This window comes from Ammodytes marinus, assembly GCF_949987685.1.
Source record: "Ammodytes marinus genome assembly, chromosome: 13".
Classification (NCBI taxonomy): domain Eukaryota; kingdom Metazoa; phylum Chordata; class Actinopteri; order Uranoscopiformes; family Ammodytidae; genus Ammodytes; species Ammodytes marinus.
Genome location: NC_137217.1, coordinates 8,895,662 through 8,916,276, shown reverse-complemented (window position 1 = coordinate 8,916,276; position 20,615 = coordinate 8,895,662). Strand labels below are relative to the sequence as shown.

Below are 20,615 nucleotides of genomic sequence, written 5' to 3'. Positions count from 1 at the left end.
ACACAAACACTTGTGACGATTACCTGCTGTATTGGTGTATTGATATACAGTATTTTCTAAGATATATGAAAGATCCCGTCACGTATTTTCTACAAAATTCTTAAAGGGGTAGTTCGGTATGTTTGAGGCGGGGTTGTATGAGGTACTTATGCGCAGTAAGTCTGTTACCTTGTGGAGATGGAGATCCGCATTTTAAAGAGTTTTGGGGAGACGTCGCTATAGCATAAGCCAGCATTGTACTGTTGCAGAGGGGGTTTCTATCATGGATATTTATTTTTTCAGGTTAACATCTATATACTTGGGGGGAAAAAAACAATTTTCTTCTGGCAAACTCTGCAACAGGCTGACTTCTGCTACAGAGATGTCTCCCCCAAATGCCTTAAAATGACTGCGCTGACAGCCATCTCCATAAGATAACAGACTAACTATGCATAAGAACCCCACTTCAAAAAACTGAACTATCCCTTCAACGGCTTTCATCAGCTCATTTCACAGCATCATATTTGGCTTTTGGCAAATGGTCTTGTGAAATAAAAAGAGAAAAACACCTTGAGGAAATTAAAGTGTCCAAGTACTTTGACTTAGAACTTCTCGAAAATTGTCCCACGGGTGTCTGAATCCATACAGCGGCACTCAGAATCTCTGCTATCCTCTTTTAGTCGGGAACATTTTATTTATTTAGTCAGGCTTTGACATCACTCCCGGACAGGAACGGCTCCTCGAACGGCATACTCTTGGCACTCGGCAGGATGCTGGTGGGTAAGTAATGAGCTGTGGGAGTGTTTGGCTCAGCCAGCTCTGTAGTGGGTTGGTCTGGGCTTTCCCCATTGGACGTATCCTTGATGACGCTATAGGTTAGCGCCACACTGTAATTGACTGGTCTCTCCATACGCTGAGGGCCGCACTGGCACAGCTTCTTGAAGGAGGCGCGGAACTTCTGCGACATGGCGTTGTAGATGACCGGGTTGATGGCACTGTTAAGGTAGATGCAGAGGCGGCAGAAGAGCAGGAACCAGGTGTCCAGGTAGGCCTTGTCCAGGAAGGAGTTGACCACCACTAAGGTCCGGTAGGGCATCCACAGCAGTGCGAAGAGGACCACCACCACAGCAAGCATCTTTGTCACCTGGTCAAATAATAAATTGTGTTAAAAATATCTACAGCAAAATGGGATCCCAACAAACTGGATTTGTGTATTTGTGCACATTGGCTACATAGGCTATACAGTAGGAGCCACAGCTGAAGGCACATGGAATGTGGTTAATTTTTTTCTCAGCAGACATTCTGACCTGTCGGAAAACACACCATGACATTAATGATGGTTTTGTTGGGGCGCCCTTAGCTCAGTTGGTAGGGCGTCGTTCCCCCCCCGGGCCGGGCCCAGCAGTAGACCCGGGTTCGATTCCCGCCCGCGGTCGTGCTCTGCATGTCACTCCCCTCTCTGCCCCATTTCACTTATGTCTCTCTGCACTATCAATAAAGCATAAAAATGCCCCAAAAATATCTTTAATGCGAAAAAAAAAGGAAAAATTATGGTTTTGTCCTATTCAAGTATCCCAGTAAACCGTGAGAGTGACAGTGAGCCAGAATGAACAATACCAGGAGTCTGAAACTGGAACAGTTTAAAAGGAATTGTACCATGATTACATTTGTTATTTACATTTGAGCTTTTACTGACATTTCAAAATGTATTCCATTACAAAGGGCTCAACAGGTCTAATGATTTTCACTAAAAGAAAACATGCTTTAATAATAATAATGTTTATTTTCTGTATTTTGTTTTTTGGTAACAGGCTAGTCCACCATTCCCACAGGAAACAATGCCATCCAACACTAATTTTATCTAATTGATTTTGCCCACTTACTGAACATGTTTTCTACTGCTTCACATTGAAAGCCTTCAACTGCTAAAATGGAGGGACTGTCGTTGTGATACATTAACAGGAAATCCATACTTAAAGACCTACTTCACCGGTTGGAATATGAAGGTATATTGAACTCGGAGATCCTATGTAGTATAAATGTGCAAAAAAAAAAATTTAATCGGTTCATCCTAGCCTGAGAAAAGGCAGAAAGAGTGGTTTATGGTCTCACTGTCTAACCCTACATTTTCCTTCTTGTGACATCACAGTAAGGGTCAGGATTAACAGGACAGATGGGTCAAGGGAAGACTTAGGGAAGACTGAGGAAAGAAAAACCTCATTCATTATATTATAATAGTGATTTTATAATGATAGAACGCTGGTTCCGTATGGGTGAAGTATGGTGTTTATTGAACAAGACAAGAGCTATTTATGTATTTCTCTTTCTTTAAAACAGGATCAGATTTTGTTCAACTGTGCTGTAAATAGATACACCAGTTTTTCTTCTAACAAAGTAAGTACTCATTGAATGAGCACGTGGACCTGTAGTATTACACCAAACTGAACTAGTACCCACAGGTGTCTCCAGATCAACCAGCACTAAATCATGAGAATTATTAGGCTACTTATAGGTGCACAAGGGACCATCAAGCCCAACAAGAAAAAAAAAATTGGTGAGCCTCTTTCCACTGGGGAAGAGGACCAATTTGTACATTGTAACCAAACGGCGTACTGTAACATGTCTGTGAACACAGCTGCAGCTTCACGACCACTTGACTTGAGTCAACATGAGTATTGTTTAATGAGATTAACACAGACAGTGCACACACACTCCTGCTCAAATACTGACAGTGTGATTGGAATTGGAATGGGGCCAAAGGAGCCAATTTAGAAGAGGAACCCTTCCTGCATGGAATATATTAAATTGAGCATTTTATTAACAATGACCAGCTAACACATTTTGAAGTGAAACCTTTATCATAAAGTCAGTGCTTTCTCTTTTTAGAGGATATGCTATACAATGCAGAACACAGAAGTATAGATGTACTGTATGTGCTTTGATTTGATTGCAGCCAGTAAGGAGTTTAAAACCAATTCTAATTCTTAAAACAAACATGAAACCAAACCTGGTGGATTACTCTGAGCCTTACAAGTATGCATTAATACTGGCATGTTGCTTCACCCCAGACCAGGGCTACACAGTCTCCGGATTGGATTATCGACCACATGATTATAAAATACCACACAGCAGTTGTGGTTTTTATTGTTAGCAGCAAGACAATGTTCATGCGCCACAATCAAATCACATAGGTTAATGATGGAGAGCAGGTGAAGACTGAACAGAGATTTTACATGAATAAATTCATTTGAAATTAAATTTGAATTTGCAGTTTAATTTAAAATGTCTCCCCTTGCCATTGTAGATCTTCTGAAATATTCATTATCCATGCTGTTTGATTACATTTGTATGTATAACTTGTCAAAGCCTGGATTTGTTAATGTATTTACCAGGTGATAATCCTGTGCATAATTCAATCGTTGCCATATATGTCTGTGTGGCCTTAGCTGCAGGTGGGCGAGTCTAATTGGACTGGATAGGGGCAAGGACCAGTGTCATCAGCCAGCGGTAAACCTAATCCCAGATCCTCATTACTTATTGACCTTTGAATAATTCACTAAGGAACATGGTCGATAACAGGAATTGTCCACAAATGTGTAGGCTACATACTAAGCGGTTAATGCTGACCATCAGACACAAGCCATGCTGATAGAGAAAAAAGCCAAATAGCCTATTTGAGTTGGGGTTAACTGATTAGACTATTCAAGAGCACCCTAAGGGTACCACACCCTTGTCATTCCAGGAAGGGTTCTTCCAAGTCATCTGATAAACAAGCTCTAGCACTGTCATCCATACCTGTGTGTCAGACATGTTGTGTCTGGATAGCGTTATATGTTTAGCAAAGTAGGAGCTCTGACGGGTGTTGCAGTTTGTTTTTGTTTTTTGTTTTTTAGAGAAGGACGATGTCAGAGGATGATGACACCATCTTGGATAGTTTGAATTTACTGCAGGTGTGACGAGACAGAGTGCTTACTTTTAGAAATATATTTGTTCCTCAAGCGTAGACTTAAACACACACACACTAAGCAAGGTAATTAAAAAGGTTTGAGCTCTTATAGATAAAGTATTCATCAATCAAATCTTGACATTAAAAATTCCTGTGGCTTTTCATATTTGTCAGCTGGAAAATGACAATATGAAATATATGAGTGGCAGCACATTGATGAACTGTGTATGAAAAAGGGAATAAGCAAGGGAGCTCTGGGTCATTTGTAACATTTTCCAAAAACAAAAAGTGAATTTATTTTAACCAAAACACAAGTTGTGTTACCTTGAGATCCCTCTATAACAAACAAAAAACAAACCTTTATTTCTGTGGCTTTCTTATGATTTCTGTGACTTGTTTCAGAAGCCCTATGGTTCCCTTTGGGATGTTTTGGCCTGTGACTCTAGCTCTTTGTCATGTGACTGGTGCTGACTGTACTATTATAGGCATTAAAACGTATCATTACTTATAAACAAACTGCATAAATCAGTAAGTACGTTAATTAAACACATGGCAAAAACACATGGGTCAATGCTTGTTATTTATTTTTGTAACATGGGCTGTGGAATCAATATTTCAATTCGTTTGAATTGAGTGCATTATTACACTTTTTATTGTTGGGGGGGTTGAATGACATCACTCAAACTTGTGTCTGGGTGGGGGGAAATGTATGTGACCTGCCGTGCAGCTGGACCCACTCTTAATCTTCTCACACATGTACAGTATAGCCTTTACGCACACAAGTACACAAACACTGCCAGTGATAAGCTGAACCCGATTTACCACCTGTCTGCGCGAGGCTGCCGTGGTGCTGCTGGAGGAGCTGGTGCCGATCATCCTGCCTCCCTGACTCATGTCCTTCTTCCACTTCTTGCTGTTGCCCTTGGGGTCCGAAGGCAGCGGGTTGAGGATCAGTATCCGGGCGATCAGTCCGTACAGCACCGTGGCCAGCATGAGGGGCAGCACGTAAAACGCCGCGAAATCCGTGAAGTAAATGGGCAGGTAGTGACTCCTGGACACTTTGTAGGCGCAGCTGAGCAGCACCACGTTGTCGTACACCAACTTTTTGGTGTCCGACAGAAAGAGCCACATGACGCAGTAGACGGAGGTGAGCGCCCACACCAGCATGATGATTTTCTTCGCCCGGGATAAAGTGCACAGGAACTGCGCTTTGATGGGGTGGCATATGGCGATGTAGCGCTCCACGGTGAAGGCAGTGATGGAGCAGGAGGACGCGTTTATACCCAGGTACTGGAAATAAGTGATGCCCAAGCAGCCCACGTAGCCGAACACCCATTGTCCGTACAGGGCTTCGGTGATGTTGGGCAGCCCGGCGGCAGTCAGTACCATAAGGTCAGCCACAGCCAGACTCACCAGGTAACAGTTGGTGGGGGTGCGCATGTGTTTGGTGGTGAGGACCACAAGGATGATCATAACGTTCCCCACGATCCCCACCCCGCATATGAGGGACACCAGAAACACGCTGACCACTTTGTATTCAACCGTGTAGTCAGTCCAAACGCCCAGGGTTTGATTGTCCCGCAACGACGTGTCATTCTCCACAGTCATATTGGGCATGGTGAGGTTCTCCATGGTTCCGTGCGCTTTCAACAGAATTAGGCTACACCAGGCATTGAAAGAAAATTCTCAAAAAAATGCATTGCATGAACTTGGCACAAACAAGTCCAAACACAAATCCCCTAAAAACTTAATTCCATCCACATATAATCCAGACAAACTGCCCTTTTAATTCTCAATGAAATCCCATTCTTGATGTGGCAAAACCCTCAGAAATCTCCAACCATTGGCCTGTGTTCCAATAATCTGGCGCAAAAAATAAATAAAAAGAAAAGTCCTTGCTTGTTAGTGGAAGTTTAAAGAGCAGCTCCGCGCCCTGCTCCTGTCTCTGCGCTCACACAGTCATGACTGAGCGCTCCTTACCGAGCCCCGTGCGCCGCTCCAACTGAATCACAGGCTGACGGTGGACACACAAACTTTTCTCTCCTATGTCATGGTCTATAGGCTATACAGTATAGGCAGCTGCACCACACTACACACGCACACCATTTGCTGCAGCCCATTACAATGCTGTTTGAATAAATCTGAGTTTGGTTTTAATGTTGATCCAAAATAATTGTAAGATTATTATTGTTTAACATTTAACAGTAACACTTTACAATAAGGTACACAAAAAAGAGTAGTTACCCTTTTGAAAAGGTTAGTTACCCTTTTGAAAAAGGTTAGTTACCCTTTTCAAAAGGTTAGTTACCCTTTTCAAAAAGATTAGTTACCCTTTTGAAAAGGTTAGTTACCCTTTTGAAAAGGTTAGTTACCCTTTTGAAAAGGTTCAAAAAGGTTAGTTACCCTTTTGAAAAGGTTCAAAAAGATTAGTTACCCTTTTGAAAAGGTTAGTTACCCTTTTGAAAAGGTTCAAAAAGGTTAGTTACCCTTTTCAAAAGGTTAGTTACCCTTTTCAAAAAGATTAGTTACCCTTTTCAAAAGGTTCAAAAAGGTTAGTTACCCTTTTCAAAAGGTTAGTTACCCTTTTCAAAAGGTTAGTTTACCTTTTGAAAAGGTAAGTTTTTGAATTTTCTCCATCCACTTAGAATGGGGCTGTGGAGTCATTTTTGGAAAATAACATTTCAGATCCACATACATATTTTCATATATTTTCATATATTTCAGAGGAGGTAATTTCAAACTCCTGAAAAAGTTGAACATTTTGAAAGTTATTAGAGGAAAAGCATTCTCAAACTCTCGACTTAGGCAAATTTCACTTGCCTTAGTTCAATAGGGTAACTAACCTTTTGAAAAGGTTAGTTACCCTTTTCGAAAAGGTTAGTTACCCTTTTCAAAAAGGTTAGTTACCCTTTTCAAAAAGGTTAGTTACCCTTTCAAAAAGGTTAGTTACCCTTTTGAAAAGGTTAGTTACCCTTTTCAAAAGGTTAGTTACCCTTTTCAAAAAGGTTAGTTACCCTTTTCAAAAGGTTAGTTACCCTTTTTGAAAAGAGCAGAGCACACAGTGGCAGCTTAACTAAAAGGAAATGTATATATAATTATCATTGACCAGAAGATTCTCCAAGTGTTTGAAGGAGGATTAAAGCAGCAATCCACATACACCAGCACAGGCTAGCTCCACTAGCCCAGGCTAGCTTCAACAGGCCAGGCTAGCTCCAGCAGGCCAGGCTAGTTGCAACAGGCCAAGCTAGCTGCAACAGGCCAGGCTAGGCCCACCACCTCCACCAGCCCAGGCTAGCTGCAACAGGCCAGGCTAGGCCCACCACCTCCACCAGCCCAGGCTAGCTGCAACAGGCCAGGCTAGGCCCACCACCTCCACCAGCCCAGGCTAGCTGCAACAGGCCAGGCTAGGCCCACCACCTCCACCAGCCCAGGCTAGCTGCAACAGGCCAGGCTAGGCCCACCATCTCCACCCGCCCAGGCTAGGCCCACCACCTCCACCAGCCCAGGCTAGCTGCAACAGGCCAGGCTAAACCCACCATCTCCACCAGCCCAGGCTAGCTGCAACAGGCCTGGCTAGGACCACCATCTCCACAAGGCCAGTTTTCCTGCATCATGCCACCAAAGGTGAGAAGTGATGAGGACACCATCACCTCTGCACAGGTACGTGATCTCCTGGAACAACAGAAGTTATTTTATAAGGACTTACTGCAACAACAAGAGAGTTCATTCAAAGGCTTTGTGCAAATGCTCATGGACTCCTTCAATAAAAGACTAGACAATGTCTCAAAGGTGGTATGTGACCTCAAATCCAGTCTAAGTTACACCCAGAAGGACGTGGATGAGTTAAAATCACTTTCCACCAACTTATCTAAAAATTGTAAGGAGCTACACAATGACATTAAAACAGTCAACTTAAACCAGAACAACATGAATGGAAAAGCTGATTATCTAGAGAATCATTCCCGCCACAACAACTTGGTCTTTGAAGGTATTGCTGAATCTGAGCATGAGAAATGGGCAACCTCTGAGGAAAAAATCAGAAAAATCATCTCTGAAAAGTTGAAACTGGACCACAAACAAATGGAAATTGAGCGTGCTCACAGATCTGGGAAGCCACATGGCCAAGGAGACAAACCAAGGTCCATAGTTGTCAAGTTTCTTAGAAACAAGGACAAGTTGGCTGTACTGGAGAAGGCTAAGCTCCTCAAAGGTACAAACATCTTTATTAATGAAGACTATTCTGAAGCTGTCCGACTGAAACGCAAAGAACTGATTCCAGCACTGAAAGAGGCCAGACAAAGAGGGGACATCGCGTATCTGCGATATGATAAGCTGATCACTCATCGTCGTCTCAACACAAACACTGAAAATGGTAATTAACTCAATCAAATGCATTTTAATGTAATCGAAAAACAAAGAAAAAATTATGGTACTTATGTCTGACAGTCCTAACAGGTCAACAGTTAATGATAGTATGCTATTGTTAGAAATAAAATTATACCGTGTTCTATTAACCAGAGTTGAAGAAGGAAAAACAAGTAGAAGATTTATTTCAAAGCTTAAAGATTTATTATCTAAATTGAGTGAGCAGAAAACATGTAGGCCTACATGGAGCTTACTGGATTCTCAAAAAGCGTCCCCAGTAAGACTGAAGACAAAATGGTGGGACAAAGTGTTATATAGAAACAAATACCCAAAAGTGCCAAAACTGTAATGCTCTATTACCTGTTGTTTCCTTCTAAAAATAGTATAGCTGCTGTAATTATCCAAAATATATGTAAACTGCATTTAGGCTGTATCACACACATACACACACAGAAAGTCCCTCACTTGCACACAGGCGCTCCTTTGCACACAGACGTACACTCCCACGATCTCCTCTTACACACACACATCCAGGCCCAAAAGCACACACACTCTCATCTCTGGCCTATTGCTCTGGGCAATAAAAACAGGCATTCTCACTCCTTTACCACTGAAAAAATGGGTTAAATCAACTAGATGCTCCCTCCATGGCCGTGTCAAGGATACAACAACTCTTATTTGATACATGATTATTTACATTTACTAATAATTTTGCGGATGAAAAACACAATGGTCAATCAGTTACTATAGAAAAAACACAATGCAATTTGAGAGGACAAACAAATAATCTGTATAAACTGACTGGGCTATATTGCATGAAATACCACAAAGCGTGTATATTTAACCTTATGAAAAAAGGGGGGGGACCTTTAATTAGACCTGGTTTTTACCTAACAACATTTCAGAGTGCACAACTCCCCAGGCTTGTGTGTGTGTGTGTGTGTGTGTGTGTGTGTGTGTGTGTGTGTGTGTGTGTGTGTGTGTGTGTGTGTGTGTGTGTGTGAGGTGCAGTTAGCTGTTAGTATTCAAGTTATTTACATGCAGTTACATAGGCGTACAGTTAGTGAAATGCTGGCGTAGAGGCAGAAGAGTATTTAAGACGGTTTTCCATATGTAAAATCACTGAAACAGCAGCATTTTTAAACACGGAAAGCCATACTCAGAATACAGAGCTCGCATTAAACATTATTCTTATCGTAAAACAAACTAAGGGCCTAATCAACACTGCCAACCGTCCCGCTTAGTAACCCACTTTATCAGCACACCCCGTCAAACGCACAGTCAGCTGTCGTGACTGAGGTGCAACTTGAGCGCAAACTATCAATTTACAAGTTATATTTCTTATAACGCAAAGCCAACCTCACCATGTCATAAAACGCTCAGTGAGTCACTCTCTCATATATTTGACAAATTTCGGTAACACTTTAGTTCGATAGTCCACAGTTGACACTCAACAAGCCATCAGTTGATCCGCAGTTGCATGTCAACAGTGAATGAGTTTACATATCTCAACAGATAAGTAACATGAATTCAACTAACTGTAAGTTAACTATAAGATGATGATATTAGATGATTAGTTGATATTCAACAGAGCTTGTTCAACAGATAAAAAAACAAGGATTCAACTAACTGTCTGTTAACTATAGGTTGTACTATTAGTAGATGTTTAGTTGATATTCAACAGTAAGTAAGTTGATACATATTTAGAATGCATTTAACTGTCAGTTAACTATAAGTTGCATGTTTAGTAGATGTTGTTTTGTACACGTAGCATGCATTCAACTAACTGTCAGTTAACTATTAGTTGCATTATTAGTAGATGGTTAGTTGTTGTTTCTTTAATTAAAAAATAATTTCAATCTGTACAAGGTTCAGTGAGAATTTTATTTGATTAGGGTACCAAATACATTTTATTAAAGCAATATAAAGCATTATGTGTTTTAATGTGGAACCACAATGCTATAATGATTTAGATAAAGGAAATCAAAATGCATTTGAAGTATTTTGTGGTAATTCTCAGATCATTTCTTTCTATGTTCATCAACTGGGTGATAGGACAAGATTCCTGGATTCTTCAGCCCGACTGCTTCAATTGAAGAGGAGTACAGCAGGCCTGGAGTGGCTAGTAACCCAACAACTGGATCGAAAGAGAGCAAAAAATTATTCAAATGTGCTCATTCAAATAACAGTGGCAGGACCAGGTTAAACTAGTGGTTGGTCACAGGAGAGTGATAATTAAGTTGTTTTATCTTGAGTCCATAATGAAAAAAATGGCACTGTTGTGTTTTTTTTATGTTTTACTGAGAATCAACAATGACATACACTTCAAGGAAGAGAGAGTAGAAAATAAGTATTTTACATTTACTTGTCAAACCTAACTGCTGAATCAGTGTGTCTTGTTTCACCATTGCTGTTAATCCATTTTCTCCCGAGCTACTAGGAGCTTCAGATATTCTGGTCCATAACAAAATTATATATCTTTTTCTTACCATAACAAAGCGTTTCATGAGAACTGATGTTATATATTACATGTGTTTGCTCAGTATCATAACTAGTGGTACTGGGTGTTATGGTACACTTTACTGAGCTTTTTGAATGTCAATTTTTGGACGATCTGTCGTTAAACAATTGCCTAAGTGACACCCAAATAAATACATGCATTAGTTTTATTGTCTTTTTTAGAGGTATTGATGGTACTTGCTGTGTACCTACATGTTGTGTAACTACTGAAAAAAGTTAAATTTACTTCAAATAAATGTTCTTTCCTGTTCAGATATGCTGCCTATATATTTTTTAACTTTACTTTGGGGTCATCCAGTGTTACTCATCAGTTGAGCAAAACTTGTCTCTATTTTCTACTGTTACTAGTTTGTAGAGTGTCTACAGACACTAAACTGTTTTCACTTTAATTTGACAGTCCTAAGACCTCTCTACTAATGCTTAGTTGAACGTCGACTGATAGTTTGTTGAGAATCAACATTTTTCTCTGTTTTGCTCTGTTAATAGTGTGTAGACACTAAACTGTTTTCACTTTAATTTGACAGTCCCAAGACCTGTCTACTTATGCTTTGTTATATAAGTTGAATATTGACTGATAGTTTGTCGACAGTCATATGACAATCAACAGGTAGTCACCTACACAGGGTGCCTATTTTACAATGAACATATATGATCAACAGAGGGTTGAATGTTCATTCATTAGATGTGTTCCTTGTGAGTGGGGGAAAGTTGATCCATATGAAACGTAAGTTGAGAATTGGTTGATAACAGCAGTTGATAGTCAACTTACTAGAAGTTGACACTCAACTGATAGTTGAATATTTGTAAAGAACATGTAATAAAAAGTACAATGTCTGTTGCAGACTGTATTTGTAAAAATAAATTAACAAAATAAAATGATCGTATAGTTAACTAACACTTAGTTGAATGCATGTTACATATTTGATGACAAGCTTTGTTAAGTATCAACTAACTCACTGTTGAATTTCAACTAACCATCTACTAATAATGCAACTAATAGTTAACTGACAGTTAGTTGAATGCATGCTACGTGTACAAAACAACATCTACTAAACATACAACTTATAGTTAACTGACAGTTGAATGCATTCTAAATATGTATCAACTTACTCATTGTTGAATATCAACTAAACATCTACTAATAGTGCAACCTATAGTTAACAGACAGTTAGTTGAATCCTTGTTTTTTTATCTGTTGAACAAGCTCTGTTGAATATCAACTAATCATCTACTAATAGTGCAACTTATAGTTAACTTATAGTTAGTTGAATTCATGTTACGTATCTGTTGAGATATGTAAACTCACTCACTGTTGACATGCAACTGCGTATCAACTGATGGCTTGTTGAGTGTCAACTGTGGACTATCGAACTAAAGTGTTACCCAAATTTCTGGTTAAGCATGTGAATCTATTTTATGGAAAGACAGAGAAATAGACTTTGTCAAGAAGAGCAACTCCAGGCGACATCTGAGGTCAGTTATTATGCTCTGCGCAAGCTGTTACAACCTTACACCTTTAAGGAACCAGCCACTTGTCCCAAGCCCACGCTTAGACAACCTACTGTACCTGTAATATCATTTTACATAACAGCCTTCGACATCCAAATATATGAGGTCTTTTCACGTTAAAAGGACGCGGATTAGAGACCCTCACTCACTAATTATAACAGATCACTAGCACCCCCACCCTATTGTGTGGAAGTGGAGACAGTTTATCGAAGCACCCAGAAATGATATACAATTTAATCATTTAATCAAAAACGTAATATATGCTATTTTCAGTATTACACTTAAATGTTCGCAGTCTTCCTAAGAATTATGATCAATTGGTACATTATTTATCATTGTTAAATCATGAGTTTTCTGTAATTGTCCTAACTGAGACATGGCTTACAAAATAATCTAAAGAAACAGGCATGTATGGAATTACATCAACAGACACTGAATGACATGAGTGGACTAGATATGGATTACTCACTACCATTTATGGACATACATGATGATGATCTTGGAGAAACTGGAACATTGGAAGATACGGGCAGCAGCCTCAATGAGCATGTTAAATTTGAAGAGCTGAACTTGAAAACCTTTCACTACACTGAACATAAAACACACAAAATGGAAAATGGCATTGATCCTGAGAACCATCTCTACAACAATAACAACTGTAACTGTGAGTATTATACAGAAGATCAATTTAAAAGTAATGTTATTATGGAGGGAACTTTGCCATTAATTCACTTCAACAGCAGAAGTCTGTATAACAGTTTTACAAAAATCAAGGACTACCTGAATCAATATGAAATGTTTGGTGTAATTGCTGTTTCCGAAACCTGGCTTAATGATGAGAAGGGGATACATGTGGAATTAGAGGGATACAGACTATTTAAAGGGGTAGTTCAGGATTTTAGACATAGGGCCTTATTCCCAAGTTAGCCTTGGTGTTCTTTATCAGTGGAGACAGTTTTCAACACATTTAATTCAGTCCTTCTAGTTGCAGAGTGCGCTCGTGCTAAGCTAGCGCACGGCATCGGGGGGATACCTAGCCTGCTACTAAAACAGTCTTACCCACTCCACAGTACACCCGAGGCCAATCAATTATAACGCCAGACTATCGATGTAAATGTCTGTGTTGATAGAATAATTTTAGAAATAAAACCAACCTCGCATCGCATGAATTATCGCATTTTGAGGGACTACTTTCTCAGCAGCAGCGGACTTTTACTTTGCTGTGTAACCGAATCACTACAGCAGAAAGTAAACAGAGCAGCGTGGGACAGAAACTGAAACTGCACTGCCACCAGTCTACCGTCATTCTGTCCCGGTTCTCTGCTGCAGCTCCAGCGGGGGCTGTCTCTACAGCCGATCTTTCTCTTTCTGCCCTTTGAGCATCCCTCTCAATTCTTCATCAGTGTATTCCGGCTCGTACAGGTACGGTTCGTTGGATACAACAAATTCCTCATAATCGTCTTCAAAAGCAGACGCATTGGTAAGTCCTCCAAACGTGGCCATATCTTGTTTATTGCATAGGCTAATACAACTCCTTTGTGCACTGTACTCTGCGTCTGGCAGCAGGTAAACAAACTATAGCCTGTAACCTAGGTATTAGTCCGCCGCTGCCGCAGCCTACAAGGAATAAATTCCCTCAAAATGCAATATGCGAGGTTGGTTTTATTTCTAAAATTATTCTATCAACACAGACATTTACATCGATAGTCTGGCGTTATAATTGATTAGCCTCGGGTGTACTGTGGAGTGGGTAATACTGTTTTAGTAGCAGGGTAGGTATCCCCCCGATGCCGTGTGCTAGCTTAGCACGAGCGCACTCTGCAACTAGAAGGACTGAATTAAATGTGTTGAAAACTGTCTCCACTGATAAAGAACACCAAGGCTAACTTGGGAATAAGGCCCTATGTCTAAAATCCTGAAGTACCCCTTTAACATCAATAGAAAAAACAAAATGGGAGGAGGGGTTGCACTTTATGTAAATAATGATTTAAATTGCAAAGTTGTAGATAAAATGTCAACAGCAATCGAAAATATCATGGAATGTATAACCATAGAAATAGAATCTGAAAAGTCCAAGAACATAATGATAAGTTGCATTTATAGAGCACCTGGATCCTGCCCAAATACTGTATATTCAATGAAAATATTATGGAAATGTATGGTAAAATGAATGACAGAAAGATGGTCTTTGTATGTGGGGATTTCAACATAGATCTACTGAACCCAAATGAAAACAAAACAAATAGTTGAGTGGTTTCTGCAGTTTATGAAATGGGCAACCCCCTTCCTCGATTTTTGGTCCATGACATATCGGGGGGGGGGGGCTTGACGGTAGAACCGCCATTTTCAGTACTACCCCCACTATCCACCACTCTGCCAACGCTCATTCCGCTATATCCATATCCACCCGGATGCCGCCTCTGCCTGCTTGGTGATGTTTCCTAGCTGCGCCTTCAATACCGAGCATTCCGAGAGCTCTACAGAGTGACTGCCTTGCAAAGCCTTTGCAGCTTACCTCCAACGGCAGGTTCCAGGCCTTCCATCCTTTCTGCTGGCTCTCGTGGATGAGAGGATCCCTTTGTGGATATGTGTGGAGGTTTGATGGAGTAGACAGTGCATCATACACAGAGCACAAGAGAACTTGATCCGGTATCCTTCAGTGCTCCAGATATCATGCCGTGACATTGCCCTCTTTGCACGTTTTCCTCGCTGCTTTTTTAATTTTGTTTGTATGTTTTATATACAGCCTATGGTTCGTATAAGAAATGGTGATAGGTACCACATTTTAGAAATTTATGAAAAGGTGTTTCTGCACACTGTGTGTGCTGCTGTGTTTGAAGTTCCCGATTTTCTACGTATAATCGAATGCAGAAGGCATCTCTATAGGCGAGTGTTGTCACTGCCGGTGCAAACTGCTGTAGCTATACGTACTGTCTGCACTTCTCATGACTTCTGGGTCACAATGTTGGATCAGAACATAGATAAAACCTTCCGCAGGTAAGTACTGCCAATCTATTGACTTCATGCGGTCAATAATGTTTGGTTTTGAAGGAAACTCTGGCCCAGAAGTGCCTACAATGACATTTAAGGCCACTAGAAAAGGCTGGATTAAAAGCTTTAAACATTACTTAAACGGTAATAATAATTCAGCACAATCATGTATAATAATATATCTTCACAGGGTCACAGGGGTCACTTTTCTGCATCTTAGCACTTTTATCTTTGAGTCTCTGTTCTGCACGAAGCCGAGGATATAAGGAGAGATGAAAACTAAACCCCTTCATGGGTTTAGCATAATAGGATCATTCTCAATTTATTATTGTGCCCTACAGCCATGCTGTGACCCTTTTTATGGGACAGTTACAGTGATGGGAATGGAAACATATGTCATAAAGATGGACAAGGTCTCTTTAATACCGCTTTCTGATGCCATATTGTGATTATGCGTCCTTTCATGTGGTGGCTCTAGAATGCTCCCAGCAGGACTTGGAACGATGTGAGACGTGACAGCAGCCAATTTGCGCTGCTATCTGGGGACTAGCTTTACAGATTGTCACTATTTAAACTGGCTGACTTCCATGTGATCCGCGTGTTCAATGTACCAGGGAAACAGATTGTCTCTTTCTACCCCTTCTTGTCGTGCCTGAGTGTTTCCGTACGTCTACATCGCTCCCTGTTGCATCCCAATGACATCTCACGCCTCATTGACAAGGAAAGCGAATGAGGGTTCACACTGTTAAGTTATATTACAACGTGTATTTGTAAACAGAGGGGTGAGTACACTGGAGCTATATCTCAACACTGATTTGCACTGGAATTGCAGCACTTCTCCTCCCTGAGGCGGACTTATAATAAGGCAACGGTACCCCAAGCTACCAAGGGTCCCATAAAATGTCTCGTAAACTTATTGTTGAGATAGTTCTCAAATTACTTATTCATGTTTTACTTTTAGCTCACTAAGACATGTTCTTTCTTACATTCCACATTGGAAACATGGCAACACAACCTCAGCCTCAGGATCCCCTTTGCATCGGACTGTTCCATAATCTTACTGCGCATCTTCAGAATTTAGAAAAGGATCAGCGTACATCAAAACTAGTGAAAGGTGAACCAAAAGGAAAGGAGTTACACATAGGTCTTTCTTCATAAAAGGATTGGAAAAAGGGGGAGAACAAGAGATGTGCTGGACATCTTGCCTTTGTTTGCCTTAGGCCCCAAAATGACAAAATCCGCCCCTGTCTATAGGATTAATATCAGCTGTAACATTAGAGTAGGGGAGGGAGACGTGTGTGTATGTTCCAGGTGCTTCTAGATGAAAAAGGGATAGATAATCCTCTACAGTCTGTATGCATTTGCAGGAAAGTCTCTGTGGAACGAAAAACTGAGACAAACACACTCATGATGATGTAAGTGTTTGTGATTAGCACCCCCCTGTGTTTTTCAGTACAGTAGCCAAAAAGATAAACAAAACTGGCGTTGGTTTCAGGGCAGTCGCTCAACACTAGCTCGGATTAGTGGGACAGTTACTCACAGGGAAACTGCATGGGATCTAGTGAAAAGGGGAGGGGGGGGGGAGGTATGGGATGAAAATGACTCCCATCTCAGCACAATAAGCACGGAGGCAGCTGCTTATATTACAGTCTATATAACCTTCACACAGGAGGCTGGTTGAGCAATGAGAGCTCAGCAGTCTGTGGGGAAATTGCCTGGAAAGAATCACGGCAGATTCTTTTTTTTTTTTTTTTTTTTTTTGCACTGAGGACAGATTATAAACAGAATGTGCGTCTAATAGATTACTTGACGGTGGATTATCGGGGCTCTTTAAGTGCTCCTGAGCCTCATAATCTTCAGCAGGTTTTTGTTTTTCTGCTTGGGTAACCCCAGGATATTTCCCAAAGATGTTATGCCACATAATCTTAATCCATGTGGTACTGATTCATTGTCACCTCATGTATCGATCCCCTCAGTGTCAAGTATTGCACCAGAGGATGGCTAAATTAAACATTGGGGTTCGCGTGGGAGACCGTGACAGACCATCACTCCTCACACTGCACAGGTAGTTGAGAAATATGGTAATTACTGCCTGTAGACCGCATCCACCACCACTATATACACTAGACACAGGTGTCAGGGTCAGATAGATTTGCCGAGTCATTTTAAGTGACTATTGATTCTGTTAATGTAAAGTGTCATGCTAGCCATGATTTGTTACTGATGAAAGGATACGTCATTGAGGCTTCCAGAAAGAGCAAAGGGTTTGTTAAAGGTTGGGCATCTGAATCTGGCTTCATTATTATTGGTCAGTACTTTATGTTCATCACTTCAAAAAGCATGGATTTAGACACTGATGAAGAATCCCATTCAATTTGGTTCCATCCCGCTGAATTGAAAACGTCAACGTCAGTTAGCAACAGTGTCAGGGGTGTAAGAATTACTCAGAAGATTACTCTGTATGGAGCTGTAGAGTGAGTTTCAGTGTATTGTTTTGCTGACCAGTCCACAAATTTAGTGTTTTGGTTCTCTCACTGCTCTCATAGCAAAAAAAAAGAAGCTCTGAATACCAAACAGCAGACAGACACAGTTAGAGAGCAGCTGGGTAATATAGTGGGGCATTGAACTGCTGGAAAACCAGATATTTCCCTCCGGAGGTGGTCGAGACCAAAAACACAGCATAAAAGAGAGGGAATATTGGAATTGTGGCCATACACATGACTCCAAATGAATGATAATGGTGTTCCATAACACTCTGGCTCTGTATATAAACTGTTTTCCAATGAGGTTTAGGTGAAATTTGTACATCCCTGTTAAAATACTGAAGGCAGTAGTTCAATATTTTGGGAAAACCACCTACCACCTGCTTTTCTTTTTGTGTTGTTGCTGAGCTTAGCACAAAGGAGACAAGGAGAAACAGCTTGCCTGGGTCTGAGACCATAAGATAATCAAATCCGCTTACCAGCACCATTTATAACTGACATTGTATTTTTTTTAACTGTGCATAAACCAATGTGTAAAAACAACAATTCTGAACCAAGAAATAATCATAGGACGACACTTTTTTATTCATCCAACAAAGCAATTAATTAAGTACTATATTATTTGACTATTATTTTTTTGTGTGTAAGAAGCATTTCACTGTTGTTGCTGGAGGCAGTTCCGACCAATGTATTTACTGATGGATAGCTTAATCTATGTCCATGCATCGTAATTCATATGAGTTAATCTGTAACTACAGGTATGCAATCAAAGTAAAATAAAAATATAGTTTTAGTTAAGGAAAGCACTTTTCTTAAATAAATGGTGTCTTTGATCAGTGGATAATTATATTCCCCGATTCTGATTCTGCTTGCCCCTACAACACTGATAGTTGGTCTTCACTGCCACCCTGTGGTCATAAACTGCTACTGACACATTTAATGAGCGAGAGGGCAGCTCACTGTAAATTACTTGAATATGGCTCAGATTTAAAAATATATATATTTCACCTCTATGATGGCGATGTCCACTGTATCAGACTGTCTCTACATTTTTAAATACTTCAAAGTGTGAGCACTAATCGCTACTCAAGAAGCTGCCACATATAGCTTTGTTTGAGCTGCGTCATACTAATTGGGGCACAAAGTTACACATAGGTCACTTGAAAGGAGGCAAACACATGCTTTGGCCTGCAAGATGTGTCTGAGCCTTTGAAAAGCAATAGCTACTTGCAGTTAATGTTGTGCTTTCTAATATTTTCACATTTTGCTCCAGGTTTAAGTAAAAAGCCTTAGGAATAATTGATATTCATAAAATGCATAGCTTCAGACTTTCTTTGGCCTGACATTACACCTCCAGGGATCTTTGTTTTGTTTTTTTTGCAATCAAGGGCATGAAACAAACCATGACTCGCCTGTTCATTTCCCCAGGAAATGAAAAAAACACCAGTTCCGAATATCTTACCATCACACACCTTCATACAATCTCGACGGTGACTTCTGTGTTAATGAAATGCATTATTCATCCAATGCAGCTTTTTAAAAGAGGATAGTCCTTCAATTTGAAAAATCAAGGTAAACATCCCTACTGAAATTGAGAAGCAAAATATTCCAATGGCAGCAGTGCCAGCAGACTACTCAGTGAGTTGGCTCCTTTATATTCCCCAAATATAAATAACGTCTTTGGCCAGAACTCAAGACTTTCTCATTAACCTAATGAATGAAACTGGTCCCGTCCTGTCTAAAATGTTCTCGTCCTTATTAAAACAGCAGCTATGACTTTGCTTATTCAGCATTGTGCACTGATACCAGGAGCTAAAAACTTAACCCCGACTGAGCATTTATCAAAACAAACGGGCTCCAGCAGCTAAAACAAGCATGTTTGTTGTTTTATAATTAGGACACCATTATAACTCGGCACATCAGCCATAGCTGTAAGAGATAATCACCGCTCCAGATGGAGACGGGAAGCGGAAGACATGACAGACAATTATCGTCAAGAGTTATTGAGGGCATTGTAATGCAAAAGCAGCTGTGGCGTGAGTGGGATAACATCACATTCATTATGATAAAGAGACGATAAAGGGAAGAACGGTCGATGAAATGGTGGAATTAATTACCCGAGTCGATTTGCTTAATCACTGAAAGGCTTTTTCCCCCTCCTTTCTTTCTGTGAAGTCTTATCATTGCATGAAGCATAAATCTTTGCCTACACACACACATGCGTGCAAACCCACACGCACACATACAGATACACACACATCAGGGGTGGATTACTGCACAGGCACACCGGGCACAGGCACAGGGGCCCAAGGGCTCAAGGGGGCCCTTAGCCAGAGATACTGATAGTAACTTTTCATGTCACATAGTCAAAGAGCTCAGTTACTGATGTCAATAACAGGGTCCAAAAAGAAATAGCCTAAATATAAGGATATACTTATTAAAATTTAACAAGATAGAAATCATCATGGGCCCCTCAATTAGTAGGGGAGAAATACAAAAGCTAGTTAAAAACAGCAGCATTAGTAGCTCTGTCTAAGGGGCTCCACGAGGGGCCTTGAAGGCCCCCTCACACATACACAAATAAGCTTTCTATGTGTGAATTCTAAATTGTTCATAAAAAGTAGCTATCCACCCTTTATCTGTTGAAATGGAATATGGGTCTGCAGACCAATCTACTGTACTGTTTTTACAGTTGCAGAGTAAAGAGTGCTGCCTGTTTAAGAAAAATCTGAAAAATAACGTTCCTTCTGCATCTCAGGATTTGATATAGCCTCTAAAATTTCCTCTCAAAGTGCACCAGATTGATGCATTTTACTTCAAAA

General features: G+C 40.5%; 1 protein-coding gene across 1 annotated transcript; it reads right to left on the bottom strand.

The window, feature by feature from the left end:
- Positions 1–682: 682 nt before the first annotated feature.
- trhra (thyrotropin-releasing hormone receptor a) lies at positions 683–5,557 on the bottom strand (the record flags this gene model as incomplete). The annotated part of the gene is made up of 2 exons (XM_080039799.1): positions 683–1,123; positions 4,751–5,557. 2 exons carry the CDS (start codon positions 5,555–5,557, stop codon positions 683–685), a joined length of 1,248 nt encoding a protein of 415 aa, XP_079895925.1.
- Between the last annotated feature and the right edge of the window lie 15,058 nt (positions 5,558–20,615).